The 17,810-nt window shown below is 46.6% G+C and overlaps 1 protein-coding gene across 4 annotated transcripts in view; it reads left to right on the forward strand.

The window, feature by feature from the left end:
- PFKFB3 (6-phosphofructo-2-kinase/fructose-2,6-biphosphatase 3) overlaps nt 1-17,810 on the forward strand; it is a 71,447-nt gene that overhangs the window by 41,112 nt on the left and 12,525 nt on the right. For all 4 annotated transcript variants that reach the window (XM_032773579.2, XM_032773576.2, XM_032773575.2 and 1 more), the window contains exons 2-10: nt 7,136-7,261; nt 7,899-7,995; nt 8,812-8,878; nt 9,515-9,589; nt 10,527-10,583; nt 14,050-14,174; nt 15,248-15,455; nt 15,709-15,855; nt 16,443-16,547. In XM_032773579.2, coding sequence (XP_032629470.1) covers nt 7,136-7,261; nt 7,899-7,995; nt 8,812-8,878; nt 9,515-9,589; nt 10,527-10,583; nt 14,050-14,174; nt 15,248-15,455; nt 15,709-15,855; nt 16,443-16,547 — 1,007 coding nt within the window. The remainder of the gene's footprint in view (nt 1-7,135; nt 7,262-7,898; nt 7,996-8,811; nt 8,879-9,514; nt 9,590-10,526; nt 10,584-14,049; nt 14,175-15,247; nt 15,456-15,708; nt 15,856-16,442; nt 16,548-17,810) is intronic.

Raw genomic sequence — 17,810 nt, forward strand, 5'->3', positions numbered from 1 at the left:
TGGGTGGGAGGAACGAACATACTCCCACGTCTGCACTGACGACTTTACCTTGAGCAGAGCATCCGTGTGAGGCTGAGCAGGGAGGGGTTGGGGTTGCTGCACGCGGCGGGCCGATGCCGCTGGCGAGCTGTGCGCCTGAATGGGCGTCTAACCGGCCCGTAGCTCCCCGTTTGCGTGTCCTTAATGCAGCCGGCATGGGCGAGGGGGGGGTGACCTGAAATGCTCCCTAGCCTCGGTCTAGCCGCAGCACGCCTGCTCCGGCCGCACGCATGGCTGGAGGCGGGGACTGCTGCGGGCGCGTGGGACTCCTCCGTGCTGGGTGGGGCACAAGCTGGAAATGGCGGTGGGTTTGCCGCATCCGAGAGCGCGCATCGCTCCTCGCCTGGGCGGGCGGGATCCAGACCCGCCGCCTTCCCATTCTTTGACCCTGGGGCTGCTGGAGGGAGGAGACCAGGGATCTGTCGTGCTGGGAGATGACTGATGTGGCTTCCCCACATGGAGCGTTGCTGGATTGGGTGGGAGAGGGGAAGCATATCTGCTACATTGTTCCCAGGGCCCCTTTTCTCCCACGTACGGGAGATCGGAGCCCGGTGCAGTCCCACCTCCCTCCAAAAGAAATCCCTGTACCTAATTCTTCTCTTCGTTAAGGAACTGCAGAGGATGCAGTGCCAAACTGCATCTCTATAGCCTCTTGTAGCTAGGGATCTCCACGTTCTTTAGAAACATTAATTAAGTCTCATATACTATCCCCTGAAGAAGAGCTCTCTGGGTAAGCTCCAAAGTGTCTCTCTCACCTGATGAAGTTGGTCCAATAAAAGATATTACCTCACCCACCTTGTCTCTAATATCCTGGGACCCACAGGGGTACAACAACACTGCATCTACCATCCCCGTTTTTCCCCAGGAGAGCTGATTAAAGTGTTTCTCCCTGGTGTAGTATATCAAAAAGTCCCATTATCTTGAACAAGAAGTACAGTCTGTAGCCTTCTCCCCGCCCCCATCTTGTTTCACTTTTAGCTCTGCCAGGATGAGACAAGTGGTGGTGGCTGGGTGCTGTCATAGTTGTGGGTCACCTGGATATTTGCCTTCACCTGGCTTTGGATAGGCTCCTCCAATAGAGAGAAGTCTGGCGGGACAACCCACCCTATCAGGGGATGCTGATCTCTCTAACCCACTTTCAGAGTCATGGCCTGGCAAACCTGGCCTAATTTTGTAAAGTTACAAACATCACTCGTTATTTCGGCTGGGATTGTCAAAAGCCTGATTCTGCTTGGAGTTTTAACATTGACTTCAATGGGAGCAGACTTAGCGTTGGAAAGTCTCTCACCCTTTGCTTCCATGTGCAAAATGAGCTGCATAAGTGACTTGATTTTGCTTATGAGTAGCAGGGAGGTGACAGGGATAAGGGGGTGAATAATAAAGCTGAAACATTAGTTCATAATTTGATTTTTTTTTAAACATGCATGAACAGAAAGCCTTGTGGTCAAAAAAAGGAACCATTCAATTAAAACAAAAATGCAAACAGTGGGATCATATAGGTGTTACTGCAGTACAAAGCATCAAAATACATTTTGCCCATTTGGGAGTCGGTCAGCTTATATGTAAGCAAAGCTGTAAAGATGCAAGTCACATAACTTGGACCACTCCTAAATAAGCAGTCTAGAAACCTTTGCACAAATATTGCTGTTGTGAGGTGAGGATTGCTTGTGCTCTGCAGGCAGGGAATATACAGAGGTAATTTGGCCAGTCAGCGATACTAGTCTTGCCTTTTAGCTAAGCGTTATATTTTAAAATGGCTTGTACGTTTGTGTCCCTCCACCAGAAACATTGCCCTTTTAAACAGCTGGAGTTAAAAGCCAGCCACTGTCTCTGCTGGCTCTCTTGCCTATGAAATATGTAAAGAGAAAGAGAGAGTGTATGTGTGTTGAATGCAAATACGGTTTTACAACAATAAGGAAAACAAATGTGGTCTCTGGTCCTATAGAGAAAACTATACGATATTTTCCTAATGGATTTGCCAGTCAAATTAAATGAGATTTTATTAGCTGGAGAAACTATACTAGTGTAGCCAAAGCTAAGAAAAAGCCCGACCCTTGGGGTTTCTGTCAGAGATGGCACAGTCTGCCCAGAACAGGGCTACATGTGGGATTTGCTGTCCCCTGCGTTCCTTTGTCAGTCAGCTGGGTAGAGTAAACTGAGTAGGAAATAGCTTTATGGAGAAGGCTGCAGATCTGTGTGGCAGCAGGACCTTGATTTCTGCAGGATGACACGTCTCCTGTCTGGGGAAATTAGCTGGATGGATGAAACAATCTGGATGGAGGGCAGATCCTGTGGGGGTGGCATTGGACTTGGCAGCAGCTGTACTATCTGGGTGCTGGTGGTAGAGGGCTGCCCACCAGGTGCCCCCCACCCTTGCACCACACCACTGCCAGGGCCCACATTCTCCGGCACTTGCAGGGTTTGCTCACCAGGCTTCTCGGCTCTCTGAGCTAAGAGGTGAAAACATTATCTAACAGCAGATGGGACTTTTACAGGGTACTCCGCTTAGGTGTTTGACTTCTTAAAGAAATCCTTATAAAACAGATATGGCCCCTATGCTCGGTACTCCACAGTCATCAACGTAAAACACTGAGGGAGAGGGAACTTGTGATGTGTTTTGGTTTATCAAGACTTCCGTGGAAGTGCTAGTTGATGTGATAATGGAGCTTTTATTACTCTCCCTTAACATGGAATGGGTCCCCTCGGGGGCGATTCCTACTATACTTCCTTAATGTTATTCATTTGGGCATCACGGACCCCCCCACCCCGCCCGCAGCTGCTCCATACAAATAAAACAAGGAGCACAAACATCACGCCGGACTGCAGAGCTAATACTGAGCTACAATAGAGATTGGTATCTAATGCAAATAGCCTGAAATCCCAGGGCAAGCAGGGAGCGATAGTGTCTCTCTTAAGCATCATCGAAAAGCCTCTCGGGCCAACAGCTTGAATTTTTTCTGCCTGTGTGTATGTGAAATAATTAGTCGGATTGGCTGACTTCTTGTTAGGGGAGATTGAATGGATGTGAAATGATGCCTCCCTCCCGCCTTTGGATGGTGATCCATTAAATTTCTGTCGAGCTGCACGTCTCTCACGTAGTCTGTGAAGCCAAGTTATTGCAGACGGCTAATGGGCAGAGCCACTCTCTTTACAAGAGGGAGGGGTGTGTGTGCATGGAATATTTGAGGATGCACGGCTGGTACTTTTCTCTTCCTTCATCCTTGCTCAGCTTGCATGTGTACCTGTGTGTGTGTGTGTGTGTATTATTATACAATTATATACCTAATATATATGTATCCTGTGTGCACTGTGTACAGGCAAGCAGTTCTGTGGAGTCAGCTACCAGAGTGCGTACGCGCGCGCACACACACACCATAGAAATGCTTTATGTACTAATTTACCAAAGTGTTTTTATATAAATGTGTATGTGCACATGTGCATGTATATTTTTATAAAGTATATGCATTGTAGAAAAGTCTAGACAGGTATATTACACACATCGGTTTTGCAGCCCTTGCTAACCCAGTGTCATTCTGTTGTTTGTCCTGATCTTGCAGCTTAGTATTCTTGCTGTCTGAAAGACTCCCACTGACTTTGGTGGGCTTTTGATCAGGTTCTTAACAAGGAAGCGCACATGCAATTCTCAGCTGCCACTTCTCTTTAGGAGGTACCTTTATTCCAATGACTCTCCCCAACCCCGAGTTTATGAACCTTCCTTAAAATGTATCTGATGAAAAATTTCCAAATGAAGATGCTCAACTCCTGCAACTCCCGTTAAAGTCAGTGGGAGCAGTGAGTGTGCTCAGCACCTCTGAGGATCAGGCCCCAGCACCTCTGTGGATCAGACCCTAAGATCTGCGGATTTGCCTATGTGTATATGCATGCTCATCCTTGCAGGGTCAGATTTAATTGACTGGAGCGTAAGAATAATGAAATATTCAATGGAGCGAACCGTCCAATTCCCTTCTCTGTTCAAGTATCTATTTATTTTTAATGTCGAGCACACTTTGCAAAATTCCTCTTGGCTCAGTGTTGTGGACCTTTTTTCTGCTGTGGGGGAAGGGAGCAAATTCAGTTTCTTCTTTCACCTCTCACTCTCCCTGACCAATGGTGAGACTTCAGCTGTGCTGGTGTGAGTGTAGAGATGGGGAAACACCTGCAGTGCTGCCCTGAGGTCTGGGACTGGGGATCTTTTGTAATAGCTGCAGCCCAGCTCTGATTTGGTGAGCTCAAGTGGAAAGTTGGGGGAACCCTCCTTTAATCTCGTCCTGCAGAGCCAGACTGCAGAGCCCGGAGGCGAAGTGGTAACTCAGGAGAGCAAGGCTGAACAGACCCGACCATGACAATTACTGGAGTGTTTCAAGACTGGCTTCATTTCACTTTTTTCCATTAGTGCAAGAAAAACTTGTGTGCATTTTTTTTTAAGTTAACCATTCTATCATTCTTTGATTTTTCAATGTTGACCCCCCTGTTGGCTAAGATCTAGTCCTCTGTTAGTCAGCTATATCAGTCACTGGCAAGAGACATGACTCGAGGATCTAACTGGTCTTTTTCACTGTTGCTATAATTTTGTACCAGGCTGTCCTTTTTCCAGTAGCTTTAGGATTTTTTTTTTTTTTGGATGCAAGGTGGTAGAAATCTGTCCTGATCTCGATGCACAGGAATTTCCATAGACATTGAAAGGAATCTACACCCCTTAAATTTGACTGTGACTCCCAAATCTAGTTTGAGAAAAGTCCTATCCCCTTTCAGCAATCTGCCTCTTGCTTGCACCATCCAGAAATATTGGCGGAGCTCAGCAAATCACATGATCCAGATTGATCTGATGCAGCCGAATGAGAGTCCTGTTTATTGCGTGCACAAAGCTCAGCTTCATTCTGTGCGGTTATTACATTTATTTTTCTTGCTGTAATAACAAAAGACATTCACTCCTTGCATTGTGATGAGGCTGACAGTGTGTAACGAATGGAGGGAAAATGTCCTTGAAAGGCTTGTGAATAAAATGAGGTCTGGCGATAACTTCACTCTGAGTTGTCCATAGGTGACTCTTATTTAAGGCTCTTTTTGTGCTTAGCATGAAGACCAGGAGATTTTGCATATGGGATGCCAAGTAGCATTAAGGAACTCAACTATAATCCAGATTCTGTTATGCCATCAATGACAGCTGTCATCCTTTCTTGCATTTTTCTATACTTGGTGGAAGTGCCAGTCCTTTCCTTGAGGATCAAGAGCATGTCATATGGCTTTCTCTTCCCTTGTGGAGCAGTGAGACTCTTCCTTGTTGGGGGTGGAGATGTTTAAGTATGAGAGAAATTTGGCTCAGAAATCTTGCTATTTTTCGGTCATGTAATTAGGTTAAACGAGGAGGGAATCTTTATTTTAACAGCTAACCTGCCGCCGTGTCAAATAGTGCTTTTTCTGCTATCATCTCAGAACTGAATTTCAATTCATTGACACAGATCGGGCTTTAAATTTTAAAAAGTACCTGCTTCAAAATAGCTTTAGATACATGTGGTAAGCGGCAGAGGCTGTAATGGACTGTTTCACTCTTAAATGTCACTTTCTGAATGACCACAGCTCTGCAGCTAATGTGCATCTTTCTATTTCTGTCCTTTTTCAAGCACAAGAGGGTGGTCAGTTGCATGTTTGTGTTCACTTAAAAGCTGTTACTCATTCTAAGAAAGCTGGTTGGAAGGGACTGTCCAGGGGGTTTATAGCCTTCTCTTTCAGGGCTTTAGAGACCTGCAGTCATGTCTGCAAGTTTTTGAATGCAGCAGTTGCATCTCACTCTTTCATGGATTTTTTTTTTTTTTTCTGCATCATAAATCCAGTAGCTCATTTGGATCTCTTCCTGAGCACAGATAGGGCTAGAATGGGCAGGGCCATTCTGCAGGACCCAGTGGAGGTGTATTTGCTGAGTGGGGAAAGAAGTCTGAACAAGGCCTGCCCTATGCCTAGGTCTGGCTAGCGTTGCCATGGCTTACATTTGTGTTGCACTCTGTTACAGGAGCGAAGTAACTAAAGGCTGTTTCAGTGAGAAGTCACTTGCAGTGAAGCACGTTTACACTTCCCGTGTGCCTGGGATGTTCAGGACGCCGTGCTCCCAAGCACGTTGTTGTGAAAGGACTTCAAGAACACTTGAGTCCTCTGGGAATGGTGTACAAAGCAAAGTCACAAAGTGGGGACTGGGCATGGTTTAACTTAAACTTCATCTGCCTGCAACTCCAGAATGCCATCTCGGCAGTGGCAACAGCAGAGAGCATTAGCCAGGAGCCAGCGATCCGTAAATGCCTTGCTGCTAAGTTGGACCAGCTTCAGTCAGTGCCTTTTGAATCCCAATGAACTACTCACTTGTATAGAAGAAGGTCTAGGTTGCTGGAAAGTCATATGCAGGAGGCAGCCTGTTAGAGTTCCAAAGAGCTTGGATACTGAGTAACTCTTCTAGGAACCAGGTTCTGAGGAGAAGTATCTTGTGTTTCAAACCAAACATAATGAATCATGCCATTGTCGCCTGCATTCCACTAGCTCTTTATTGAAGTAGTCCCCTGTTGTCCCTGTGAGGTGGGGGAGGTATTATTGTCCTCATTTTATAAATGGGGAAACCGAGGCACAGAGGGATGACGTGACTTGCCCAAGGTCATGCAGGAAGTCTGTGGTAGAGCTGGATGTATAACCGTGTCTCCTAATCCTGAGCTTCAGCTATAAGACTGTCTGCCTTTCCTTCCGGTACATCAGTGCTTAGGAGAAGAAGTATTGCTTGGTTTCGTCAGGCCACTGCATCAGGCTTCGTTACCTGGCGACCCCAGAGCTGTCTGCTGCCCATCTCTGCTCAGTCTGACACGTGTTCATTCAGCAGATCCTGTTGCAAAAATGAGTCAGCAAATTTGCAGACTCGAGGCTGCAGTGCCTGGCGCCAGTTGTTCGGAGGGGGAGAGGGAAGACTAAAGAGGGAGATATTAGATTTCCTCCAACTGTGGATGCACTGCAGGGATGTTGGAGCAGTAGTAAGCACCCTGATGCCTGCTTTGTCAAACCTTGCAGGGATGATGCTGAGGGATTATAATGACTTCTTGTGTGTTTTCTCTCTCTATTCTAGCCTGTGGGCCGCAGCTTACCAATTCCCCCACTGTGATCGTTATGGTTGGCCTTCCAGCTCGGGGGAAGACCTACATCTCCAAGAAGCTGACTCGCTACCTCAATTGGATTGGTGTCCCAACAAAAGGTGAGGCCCCAACCAGCCATTCCTGCTAGAAGATATGTGCCCTGGCCCACTGGGAAGGTGCCTGTGCAGTTAAACACTCCAATGGATTGAGCCTGGCAGGATCTCCCTCTTCCGCATCCATCGGGGAGAGAGATCCTTGAGAGAGGATCCTGACTACTTGGTGGCTTCTGCCTGCCCCCCGACCCTTCCACTGATGAGTGACTACAGAGATGTTCCTTTTTCGCCAAGGGGGCCAAGCCCATTTGGTTTGTTTACTGAAAGGGCTTCTTGCAGCAGAGTTCAGTGTGTGAGGGATTTCCTAAAACCTTTTGCTCCACCTCCTCCCAGGGTGAACCTGGCTCTCAGGTCTGTCCGGAGAGTGTGGGCACTTGCCAGAAGCTCCTTGCAGTGGAGCAGTGGGCTGCTGAGCCCAGCCATGTTTGACACCCTGGCGGCTGGGATCCCTGGAGAATATCTGCAGGAGATGCTAGTTTCGTAGTGGGGGTGTTGCGAGGGAGAGGGTTAAGCCTTTTCCTGCCAATCTCTGGATGGGTCTCTGTACATCCTGTCATGCTCCTAGAACCTGTTGTGCTGTGTATGGGAAGTACTAGCTGGCCCCTTTCCAATGCTGTTCTCACTACCCGCCTTCACCTTGCAGTTTTCAACGTGGGAGAGTATCGCCGGGAGGCGGTGAAGCATTACAGCTCCTACGACTTCTTCCGCCCTGACAACGAGGAGGGCATGAATGTCCGGAAGTAAGTTCGCTGTCACCTTGTTCTGTTAACCCACCCGCTCTCTTTGAGCCAAAATCTGCTGTAAATTGGAGGTAACCCTTCCCCCTGATTTCAAGGGAATTACTCTGGAGCTAGAACAGTGTTACTGGAAACATGGTCTCACCCGGTCTCTTAAGATTTCCTCTGCTGCCTCACCCCCACCTAGCTTCTCTTGTTTGGTTTCCCAGTCAGGGCTTAGGCCTAGACCCTGAAAGGGATTTAGGCACCAATTCCCTTTGAGGATCTAAGCCTAAGATTTTTCAGAAGTGCTGAGCACCTGCAGCTCCCACTGACGTTAGCTGAACTTTTGAGGGTGCTCAGCATTTCTGAAAAGCGAGCCCTGTGAGTATCGTCCTTGGAGCCTAGGGACTCTCCAGTTCCAGGTCAGGCTATTGACATTCCTGGTTTGGGGTTCTGTGGTGAGAAAGTGGATTGCAGCTCCCTTTCAGCTGGTCAGAGACACCAGAAGGTGCAAGGCTGCCTGCTGTCCACTGAGGTGTTGAATAACCTGCAGAGTGGCTTCATGTTCACAGAACACTATAGCTGTTATCTAATCAGTCACTCGCAGGCTGTTAGGATTGGGGTTCCCATCTGCAAAGTGAGCAAACCTCATGGATGTGAAGCCGGTGGCCTCATGGTAAATGCTAGAATAGGGGCTTTTGATCACACAGCTCCGGACCGTCGAGCAGGGGATGTCAGTCCTTGCATGTACCAAGAATCATGGGTTGTGGGATGGTTAGGAGGAGTTGGAAGCATCTCTAGTTACTTAAGAAACATCTCTTTGTTCCTCTGCTGCAGACAATGTGCCTTAGCCGCCTTGAGAGACGTCAAATTGTACCTGTCGGAGGAAGGTGGCCAGATCGCGGTAAGTTCAGATAGGGGGCTGCTAGTTGAAACAAGAGGCCTCTTTCCATCCTCAAAATACTCCCTTGTCAGTGCTGAGACAGTCCCCCAGTGAAACTGCATCCTGTGGCCTGTGTTCTACGCGCTGGAACAGCGCCTTGGGGAAGAGGCCATTCCCATCATTACAGGACTTCAGATTGGTCCCATCTCCACAGTATTGGGAACCTCACAAACATGAATGCAGTCTTCCTCACAGCCTCCCTAGGAGTATTCTACCTGCTGCTTGCAGGGCTGAAAAGAGGCTGAGGAATTAAGTGACTTGCCCAAGGCTACAAAGGAAGCTTGTGGTGGGAGAGCCAGGAACTGAACCCACAACTTCAGTCCCTTAAGACCATCCTTCCTTGCACAAGCAATTAAATCCATGGGATCCCTTTTGCTCCCTTACTTGCCTTCTGGAGGTTTTTACTGCCATGTTTTTGTTGTTAAGATGCAAAGGCTTATAACTGAAAATGGCTTAAGTGACGAATTTATTACTTTTTCTTTTTCTGATTCTAAACCCCAGCAAATATATTGTCAAACAATACTCCCCTGTCCCCCTCCCCCGAGAGCTATTTAAATGTCCCCTGAAGGTGACCGCCCTGACATTTTTATTGTATAGGTTTTTGATGCTACCAATACAACAAGGGAGAGAAGAGGAATGGTCTTAAACTTTGCCAAAGAAAATGGGTTCAAGGTCAGTATACACCAGACTCTTTAGGGGTGAGGAATAGCTCAGTGCTTTGAGCATTGGCCTGCTAAACCCAGGGTTGTGCGTTCAATCCTTGAGGGGACCACTTAGGGATCTGGGGCAAAAATTGGTCCTGCTAGTGAAGGCAGGGGGCTGGACTCAATGACCTTTCAATGTTTCTTCCAGTTCTAGGAGACTGGTATATCTCCACACCTAAAAAAAAAAAATCTATCTAAGATACTTATGGCCTGCATTACCATAGTATCTGACAGGTTTCAGAGTAGCAGCCATGTTAGTCTGTGTCTGCAAAAAGAACAGGAGTACTTGTGGCACCTTAGACACTAATAAATTTATTTGAGCATAAGCTTTCATGGGCTATAGCCCACTTCTTCAGATGCATAGAATGGAACATATATTGAGGATATATATATATACAGACACATACAGAGAGCATGAAAAGGTGGGAGTTGTCATAGTATCTGAGTATCTCTCAGGCCACACAACACCCCTTTGAGGTGGGGAAGTGCTGTTTTACAGATGGGAAAACAGAGGCACAGAGAGACTTAGGTCCAGGTCCTAAAAGGTAATTAGTTGCCTAACTTGGGAGTGAGGAGTCTAAATACCTTTGAGGATCTGGGCCTATCTGACATGCCCAAGGTCTGTGGTGAAGCAGGGAATTGACCCTGGGTTTCCAGAGCCCAGGTTAGTGGGAACCAAACACAAAGAACATTTCCACCCTCCTATCCCCTAAGATCTCCAAGCCAAGGAGAATGAAATAGATGAGCTGGTGAGGGGAAACTTTCTGCTATATGGTGGATTAGGAAATAGTTTTGAAACATTCTACTCAGAATGGCATGGAGTGATTAGAACAGACATCAGACTGGATATAATAAACTCCCTCTTTCACTGTCAATCTTCAACCGGCATTTGCTTTGCCTTCCAGGTGTTCTTCATTGAATCTGTTTGCAATGACCCATCCGTGGTTGCCACCAATGTTATGGTGAGAATGGAAAGCTAATATCTATTTCTAAATCCTGTATTTTGCACAGATTGTATCTGACCCTAGCTGGTGATCAACTTATTGTACTTCAGCAGCACTGGGATAATTTACGTCAGCTGAGGATATTTAATTTTGACCTGTCTCAGGGCAGAAAGTGTGTAAAGACTGTCTGGCACCAGCAGCCCCTTCAGGATTAGGCAAATGTATTTGAATACAGCCATCACTTGCAATCTTTTCTGAGCTCCCCAGTCCCCGTTCTTTTAATATGTAACTGCCAGGGATCCACAGGATCTGTGCCACACCCCAGCTTTTGAACAGTCTCTTGGAGGAAGACCTGCAGTGTGCCAGGACAGCCCCCTCCCCACCATGGCGATCTCACTCTTCTTTCAGGGTAGGCCACCCTGCTTCATGGTTTCCTAGACTGAGCTACTGGGCTCCAGCCTGCTCTGCTCAGCAACTGAGGGAGACTCCTGGTAGAGATGTGTATTCTCTTCAAGGACTAACGCACCCCAGCCTGTATTTACAGTGTCACCCCCAAACAGCATTTTCAAAACAGAGTAGAGTTTATTGGTCAAGTGGGAAGTTCTTAGGTTAGCACAGAGAAATTAAGGTTAAAGCGTAGTCCTTTCTGGTCAGGACACAGTTCATCAGCCAAGCTGTGTTGGACTCCATTTGCAAGCTCGCTCTCTCTCTCTCTGACTTCCTTCCTTAGTCTATTCTAAGGTGAGAGAGCCCCGAGCTTCTTCCAGAAGCCATCTCTTATCCCCTGTTGGTCATGTCTGTCCTTTGTTCTCAAGACAGGACCATGCTGAGTTCACAGCCCCCCTGGGCAGAGCTTCCTGCTGGTGAGACTCAAGTTATGAGTCACTGGAGCTTGCATTTTGTCTCTGGACCCCTTGTTGATCTGGGCTAGTTTCAGCCAGTTTCTTAATGACTCTAATTGTTTCACCCAGATGGGGTGACACACATCTATATTTTGTAGTCTGCCCTGAGAGCAAATATAATCCTTTTCCTGCCACTTAGTAGCAATCCAAAGTATGGGGGAAGCTGAGGCACGCATGTGACTCATAAAAATATTACAAAATATTCCCGCTTTGTCACAATATAACTTCATAACAAGGGGCAGTTTTTTCAAAAGTTTTTAAGTGGCTGGAGTATAAATCCCATTTTCAAAAATGACCTTGAATCCTAAATCTCAGTGCAAGTCGATGGGACTAGGATCCTAAGTCACTTATGTGCTTTTTGAAAACTTGACTCAAGGTCTGCGTAGACGAGCGCTTCATTGCTCACAGTACAAATTCACTGGAGACCACTCTTTCACACACCAGTGCGCTTTTATTTCCCAGTATTTTCCCACCACCACGTATATACAACTATATACAATTCAATACCCATCAGGTAACCCCTTAGGGAACAGCTTGCTCTTACAGGAGCTGGGAGCAACAGGCCCTCACCTCACTTTCCTGTTCCCCCTCCTCCTACTTCCTTCCTGCTAGCTTTATAGGCCTTCCTCTCAGCAGGCTCACAGTTGATTGCTCTCAGTCTCCTTTAAAGAGCCACACCCTGCCAGCTCCAGCTAGTTCCCCTTGATGGGAGCTATGCTAGCAGGTTCTGAGCTAACAGGGGCTGGTTCAGTGCCTCTTAAGCCAGCACCCTGTTACTGTCTGCTATTAAACAGATGCACAAGAAAAGACAGTAACTGGACCTCACTACACACTTTTCCCCTTGCTTGATGAAGTCTTAGCTAGGGAAGAAACATTAATGGCATGCAACTTCCTTCTTGAGAAGCTGCGTTTTTGGTGCCCTGCCTTGTCTGTGCATGTGTCAGAAGAGGTGACCCCCCTGCCTTAGGGTTGGCCGGAGAGGAGAGGGACTTTTTTTATTTCTTTAATGAACATTCACTTTCCCCGCTGACCTGTTACCAGGCGCTGTTCCAACTCCCAAACTTATCTCCAGTTCTACATCACAACTTTCCAAGTCATTTTGCAGCACCTCAAACTCCATTGACTTGATGCCCAGAGTTCAATCCTTGGGTGACAAGGTTTTATGGCACGGGTTTGTCTTGTATTGCTGTCTGGTGTCACCACATATGAAGCTGACTCATTCTTCCCCTTTCCATAGAATTCCCTTAATGGTACTATTAACCTACACAGCTTTGAGTTACATTCAGACAGATAAGGGTGCACCTGGGAACATCCTACACTTGAATGGGGTCCATCTTGTCACCCTCATACGAGCACGGTTCCTGTGAAGTTCAATGGGAGTTTGGCTTCCATGGGCAGGCCCCCAAAAGAACTGAAAGCAAAACATTGGAGCTGACCAGATTTCTCTCTGTCTATCCTGGATTTGGTTATTTCCCTTCTGATTTCTGTGGATAGCTTACACCTTATTTTACACAAATCAATAACTTCCCTTCAAGTTAGTTAATGTATAACTACGTGATTGGAGATAAAATTGTGTGTAAGGTTCTGCTTTGCCGGACGTTACCGATTAACAGGGTGTTAGTGCTCAGATGCAGTATAAGAAAATAAATTATAATAATGACAGCAACGACACAAGGCCCTGATCCTGCAAACAGTTCTGCACACACACGTAGTTAGCTTCACTCGCATGAATTGTTGCATTGGCTTCCATATTACTGACATGGGTAAGCCATTGTAAGGTCAGCGTCTTTGATGTAATTGCAACACCAGCACTGTTGGCTGCAATGCCAAAGCTTGGGGCTGCAGCATCAGAAACTTAGAGTAAATGTTGGATGATAACATTGTGCCCTTACAGCATATGTCATTCAGGGATCTAAAGCAAGTCACAAATGCTAATAAATGAGGCCAGTGGGAGGAAGTAAAGTACTTTTACCTCCATTACACAGATGGGGAAACTGAGGCACAGGACATTTAAATTATTTATAATGCAGTAGGTATTCATGGAGAAGGACCCCATTCTGCTACGTGCTGTACAACTATCTTGCCTAAGGTCACGTGCTTCCCATGTTCCACTCTGACTGCATAGACATCACTGGTTCTCTTTACAAGTAGTTGGATGGTGTATTTTTTTTCCCTTGGTGTGGGTGTTCTCAGCCGACTCGTTAGGGAGCTGAAACTGTTACTGGACTCACTTCTCTTTTCTTGGCAACAAAATGTTGAGGCTAAATCACTGAGAAACACTTGAGCTAGGTAACCTTTGATTCAGAGTGGAAATGGTAACCCAAGATACGTGCTGCAGCCATGTGTTTACCCATCTTACACTTACCATTCATTCTTACTTTACTTCTTTTATAATTTCAAAATTCCAGCTGTAAGTGGACTCTTTGTATGTGGCTCTTGGAAGAGCTTTGACACCTGATATTAGACAAGCCTGATTGCTCCGAGACATATCGTGTTTGCACTGCCGTTGACTGAGATGCTAGCTTTTGTCTGTACAGAAAGCTTTCCGATGACTCTTTGATTTGCTTTCTGTGTTGCTGCAGGAAGTTAAATTGTCCAGCCCGGATTATAGGGACTGCAACTCAACTGATGCCATGGAAGACTTTATGAAGAGAATCAATTGTTACCAGGCCAGCTACCAGCCGCTCGACCCAGATAACTATGACAGGTAAGGGGTTTTGCTTTGAAATAGCTTGACTTCGAGGTGTTTTGTCTTAGAAGAAAAGGGTAATAAAATATAGATCTGTATTTCAGTTTCTGTTTGAAAAAGTGAATTTATTAGAATAAAATAAGGGCTGGTCTACACTGGGGCCAGGGGGGCGGAATCAATCTTAAGATATGCAATTTCAGCTATGCTGAGGTTTCTTAGTTTGACTTACCTGGCCCTCACGGCGGCGAGTCGACTGCTGCAGCTCCCCCGTCGACGCTGCTTACTCCTCCTGCCGAGGTGGAGTACGGGCATCAATTCGCGGATTGATTTATCGCGTCTAGACAAGACACAATAAATTGATATCCGAGAGATCGATTACTACCCGCCAATCTGGCGGGTAGTAGAGACGTATCCTAAGAGTGAGCCCCAAGCTCTCATTCTAAACTCAAGGACCAAAAGATCTGGCTTTTTCACCATCCTTTATGCCTTGTGGCTCCAGCCTGGAGCCAGAGTACCAGAGCATCCTGCGGTAACTTTTACATGCAGACTAGGAGGCCCTGGCCACCCTAAGTGACTCTGGATAGAGTCAGTTTTAGTCTGCAGTGCTGCAATATTTATCTCCTTTGCTTCTCCATTTGGGAACACTTTTTTACCATGAGTAACTCCTCCATCACCCTGTGACTTTCTGCGCCTGGCATGGGTGTGGGGCAGCAGGTGGCTTTCAGGGTTTCAGTGTAGTCAGTCATTCAATGTGTGGTGTCAATCCCAGCTGTCCCGAGGTGTGAAAGCCACATGCAGGATGCTGCTTTATCCCAGATTTCTTGTACAATGGAGGCTTATGCTAGATACTAGCCATGGGCCTGGAGTCAGAAGAATCTTTATTTAAATCTTTTTTTTTTCATGGAACAAGGAAAATGGAGATTACCTGGCCAGTCTCAATGTAGCAGTGATTTCAAAGGAAAGCCTTAAAGCTACCATGAAATACCCCTGCAGCAAATCCTTTTAACATGGGGATTATATCTCCTTGACATTTATTCTCGAGAGTTGACTTTGCTTCATGTTTTCACTGCTCCTTGCCATGGTTTCCACAGGGACGTGTCTCTGATCAAAGTGATCGATGTTGGCCGGAGGTTCCTGGTGAACAGGGTCCAGGATCACATCCAGAGCAGGATTGTCTATTACCTAATGAACATCCATGTCCAGCCGCGCACCATTTATCTGTGTCGACATGGTGAGAGTGAATTCAACCTTAAAGGGAAGATTGGAGGTGACTCTGGACTCTCGAATAGGGGCAAGAAGGTAGGGGAACAATATCCCTCTTGTATTTGGGCAGGGGGGAGCAAGTCCCTGGTTCTGTAATACGCCGTGTATGAGAAAAGGTGGCAGATATATATACTTGATGTTGGCCTGAATGTGTCTTCTGAATTGGCAACATTTCAGTGCACTACTGGCACCTAAATGAGCACCTCTGAAATCCAGGGTAAGCAGGACTACCTGGAAGCCCGGGGTAGTGGAGGTTCAGTAACCACACTCTTTGTTTTATCTCCTTTAGTTTGCCAGTGCATTGAACAAATTTGTTGAGGAGCAGAACCTGAAGGACCTCAAAATCTGGACCAGCCAACTCAAGAGAACAATCCAAACGGCAGAAGCCCTCAAGCTGCCCTATGAACAGTGGAAGGCGCTCAACGAAATCGATGCCGTAAGCATCTTAACTGGATTACTAATTACCAACTCTCACTGTCTGGGTGAGCGGAGCGGTGAGGGCACTGGCCTTCTACCTCTGCCCAGATGTCACAGTGGAAGCAAGGTTTGACTACTCCAACACACTGTGACCTGGTCATCGCGGCTGGTTTTGCCCAAGAGAGGCCTGGTGCTGTAATAACGAGCATGGGAAGGGGAGGGCCAGGACTGAGGTGCTGTGGAAGTGCTGAGTGGGGGGAAGCTGACTCAGTGCCTTGCTCTGACGGCCAGTGCTGAAGTTTCCTCAGCAGCGATGTTGAACCTCTCCAGAGATGTAAAGAGGCAATAATGTTTCCCTTCTGGGTTTTGGTAGCACATGCGGTGCTGCCAAAGAGCTTGTTAGCTTTTGTCTCTAACCTACTGGTTTAAAATTGCTGTCACCCAGGGCCACTGCCCAGGTAAATTCTTAGGGGCTCAAGTGCAGGTTATTCTCTGTGCAGGAGAAGCGTTTGCCATAAGGCTGCCTGGTACCTGCATTGGTTGGCATCTGCAGCTCTGTTGTCTGGAGCCCAGTAAATAACCTCAGGGGATGTCTTGTTTCCGCAGGGTGTATGTGAAGAGATGACTTACGAAGAGATCAAGGAGAAGCACCCAGAAGAATTTGCTTTACGCGATCAGGACAAATACTATTACCGCTACCCTTCTGGAGAGGTAGGTCTGCAGAGAAACCCTCTGGGACGTGACTGATCTAAAACGCCACATACTTTCCTGTCATACCCATATACCCTTTCTGCTCTGCATCCAGCCTAGAGGGCAGAAAATAAATGGGTCAGTCTAGGATCTCTGAGTACTTTGAGTCAAAGTGATAACTAGATGTGAGTGCTGACCCCTTGGGCGCTTGTCAAATTATTATGGGCTGGTTCTGATACCTTAGTCAAGTTGATGGATGATCCCGTTGATTTCATGAAGATCGCTCGAGGCATACGGTGCTGCTTAACCTGAGTAAAGGTGTCTGAATCTGGCCCTATATTTAATGTAAAATAGCATCTTTCATCCCAAAGGATTTCTCTTTATTCCCCTGCCCTAAGGCACCCTCCTGAGGCTGATGGTAGCATCTCTCCAGCGCTCTCTGCTGGTTGGGGGAGTGAGCTGATGGTACATTTTTAGGGGGTGATGAAGTGATGTGTATCCATTTAACATGAGAGTTTAGTTCAGTGCTATGGAATAAAGGCAAAGATGTATGAGGAATATCCACCAGCTCCTGGAAAAATACAGGCTTGTGGATTTCAAAGTTATGGAATATTGATATGCGTAATATTGACCGTAGGGGCTAAAATTCCCACCAGCTACCGCTCTTGTTTCTGTATGCCAGTCCTCCAGAGTTTATGGCTCTCGTAGAAGAACGAGCTTCTGAAACAGAGATTATTATCCTCAAAAACTCCATGTAGCCTAATAAACCCTTCTGATTTCCAGTGCAGATATGAAAGCAGAATTCTGTCTGTTGCTGAGGTTCTTTCTCCTCCCAGTACCAAAGCAGAGAAGTGACTTTGTGTTTAGTGTTCTATCATGAGATGTGGTGTGTTCATTTTAGACAATTGCTGAAATTACTTGGAAGGGTTGGCTAATGGACCATAGAGCCTTTTGCCACAAGTTCATCAGTTCAAATCCATGTTACTTGTGACTTAAAGTCAATTCCTAGGGGGTAAATGGCCACCATGCTTGGCACCCTTGCTGCAGAAAAGCCAAGGGCCAGATGTTCCACTGAGCCAAAACTACCTTCTGATTTGTAAAGGGTGGTCTCTATTATTCAGAGTTAAAACAGGTTGGTGGTGTGGGAGATCCGCACTGCCTCTGCCTCCTGTACTCTGACTAGATGGAAGACCTCAGTCTGTAAGGCTGATTGATTTAGAACCTTTCACCAAAGCTAAATTCATTTTTGAGCTGAGAGATGTTCATGGTTCAGAACAGATCTGC

The sequence above is a fragment of the Chelonoidis abingdonii genome, chromosome 1, assembly GCF_003597395.2.
Source record: "Chelonoidis abingdonii isolate Lonesome George chromosome 1, CheloAbing_2.0, whole genome shotgun sequence".
Classification (NCBI taxonomy): Eukaryota; Metazoa; Chordata; order Testudines; family Testudinidae; genus Chelonoidis; species Chelonoidis abingdonii.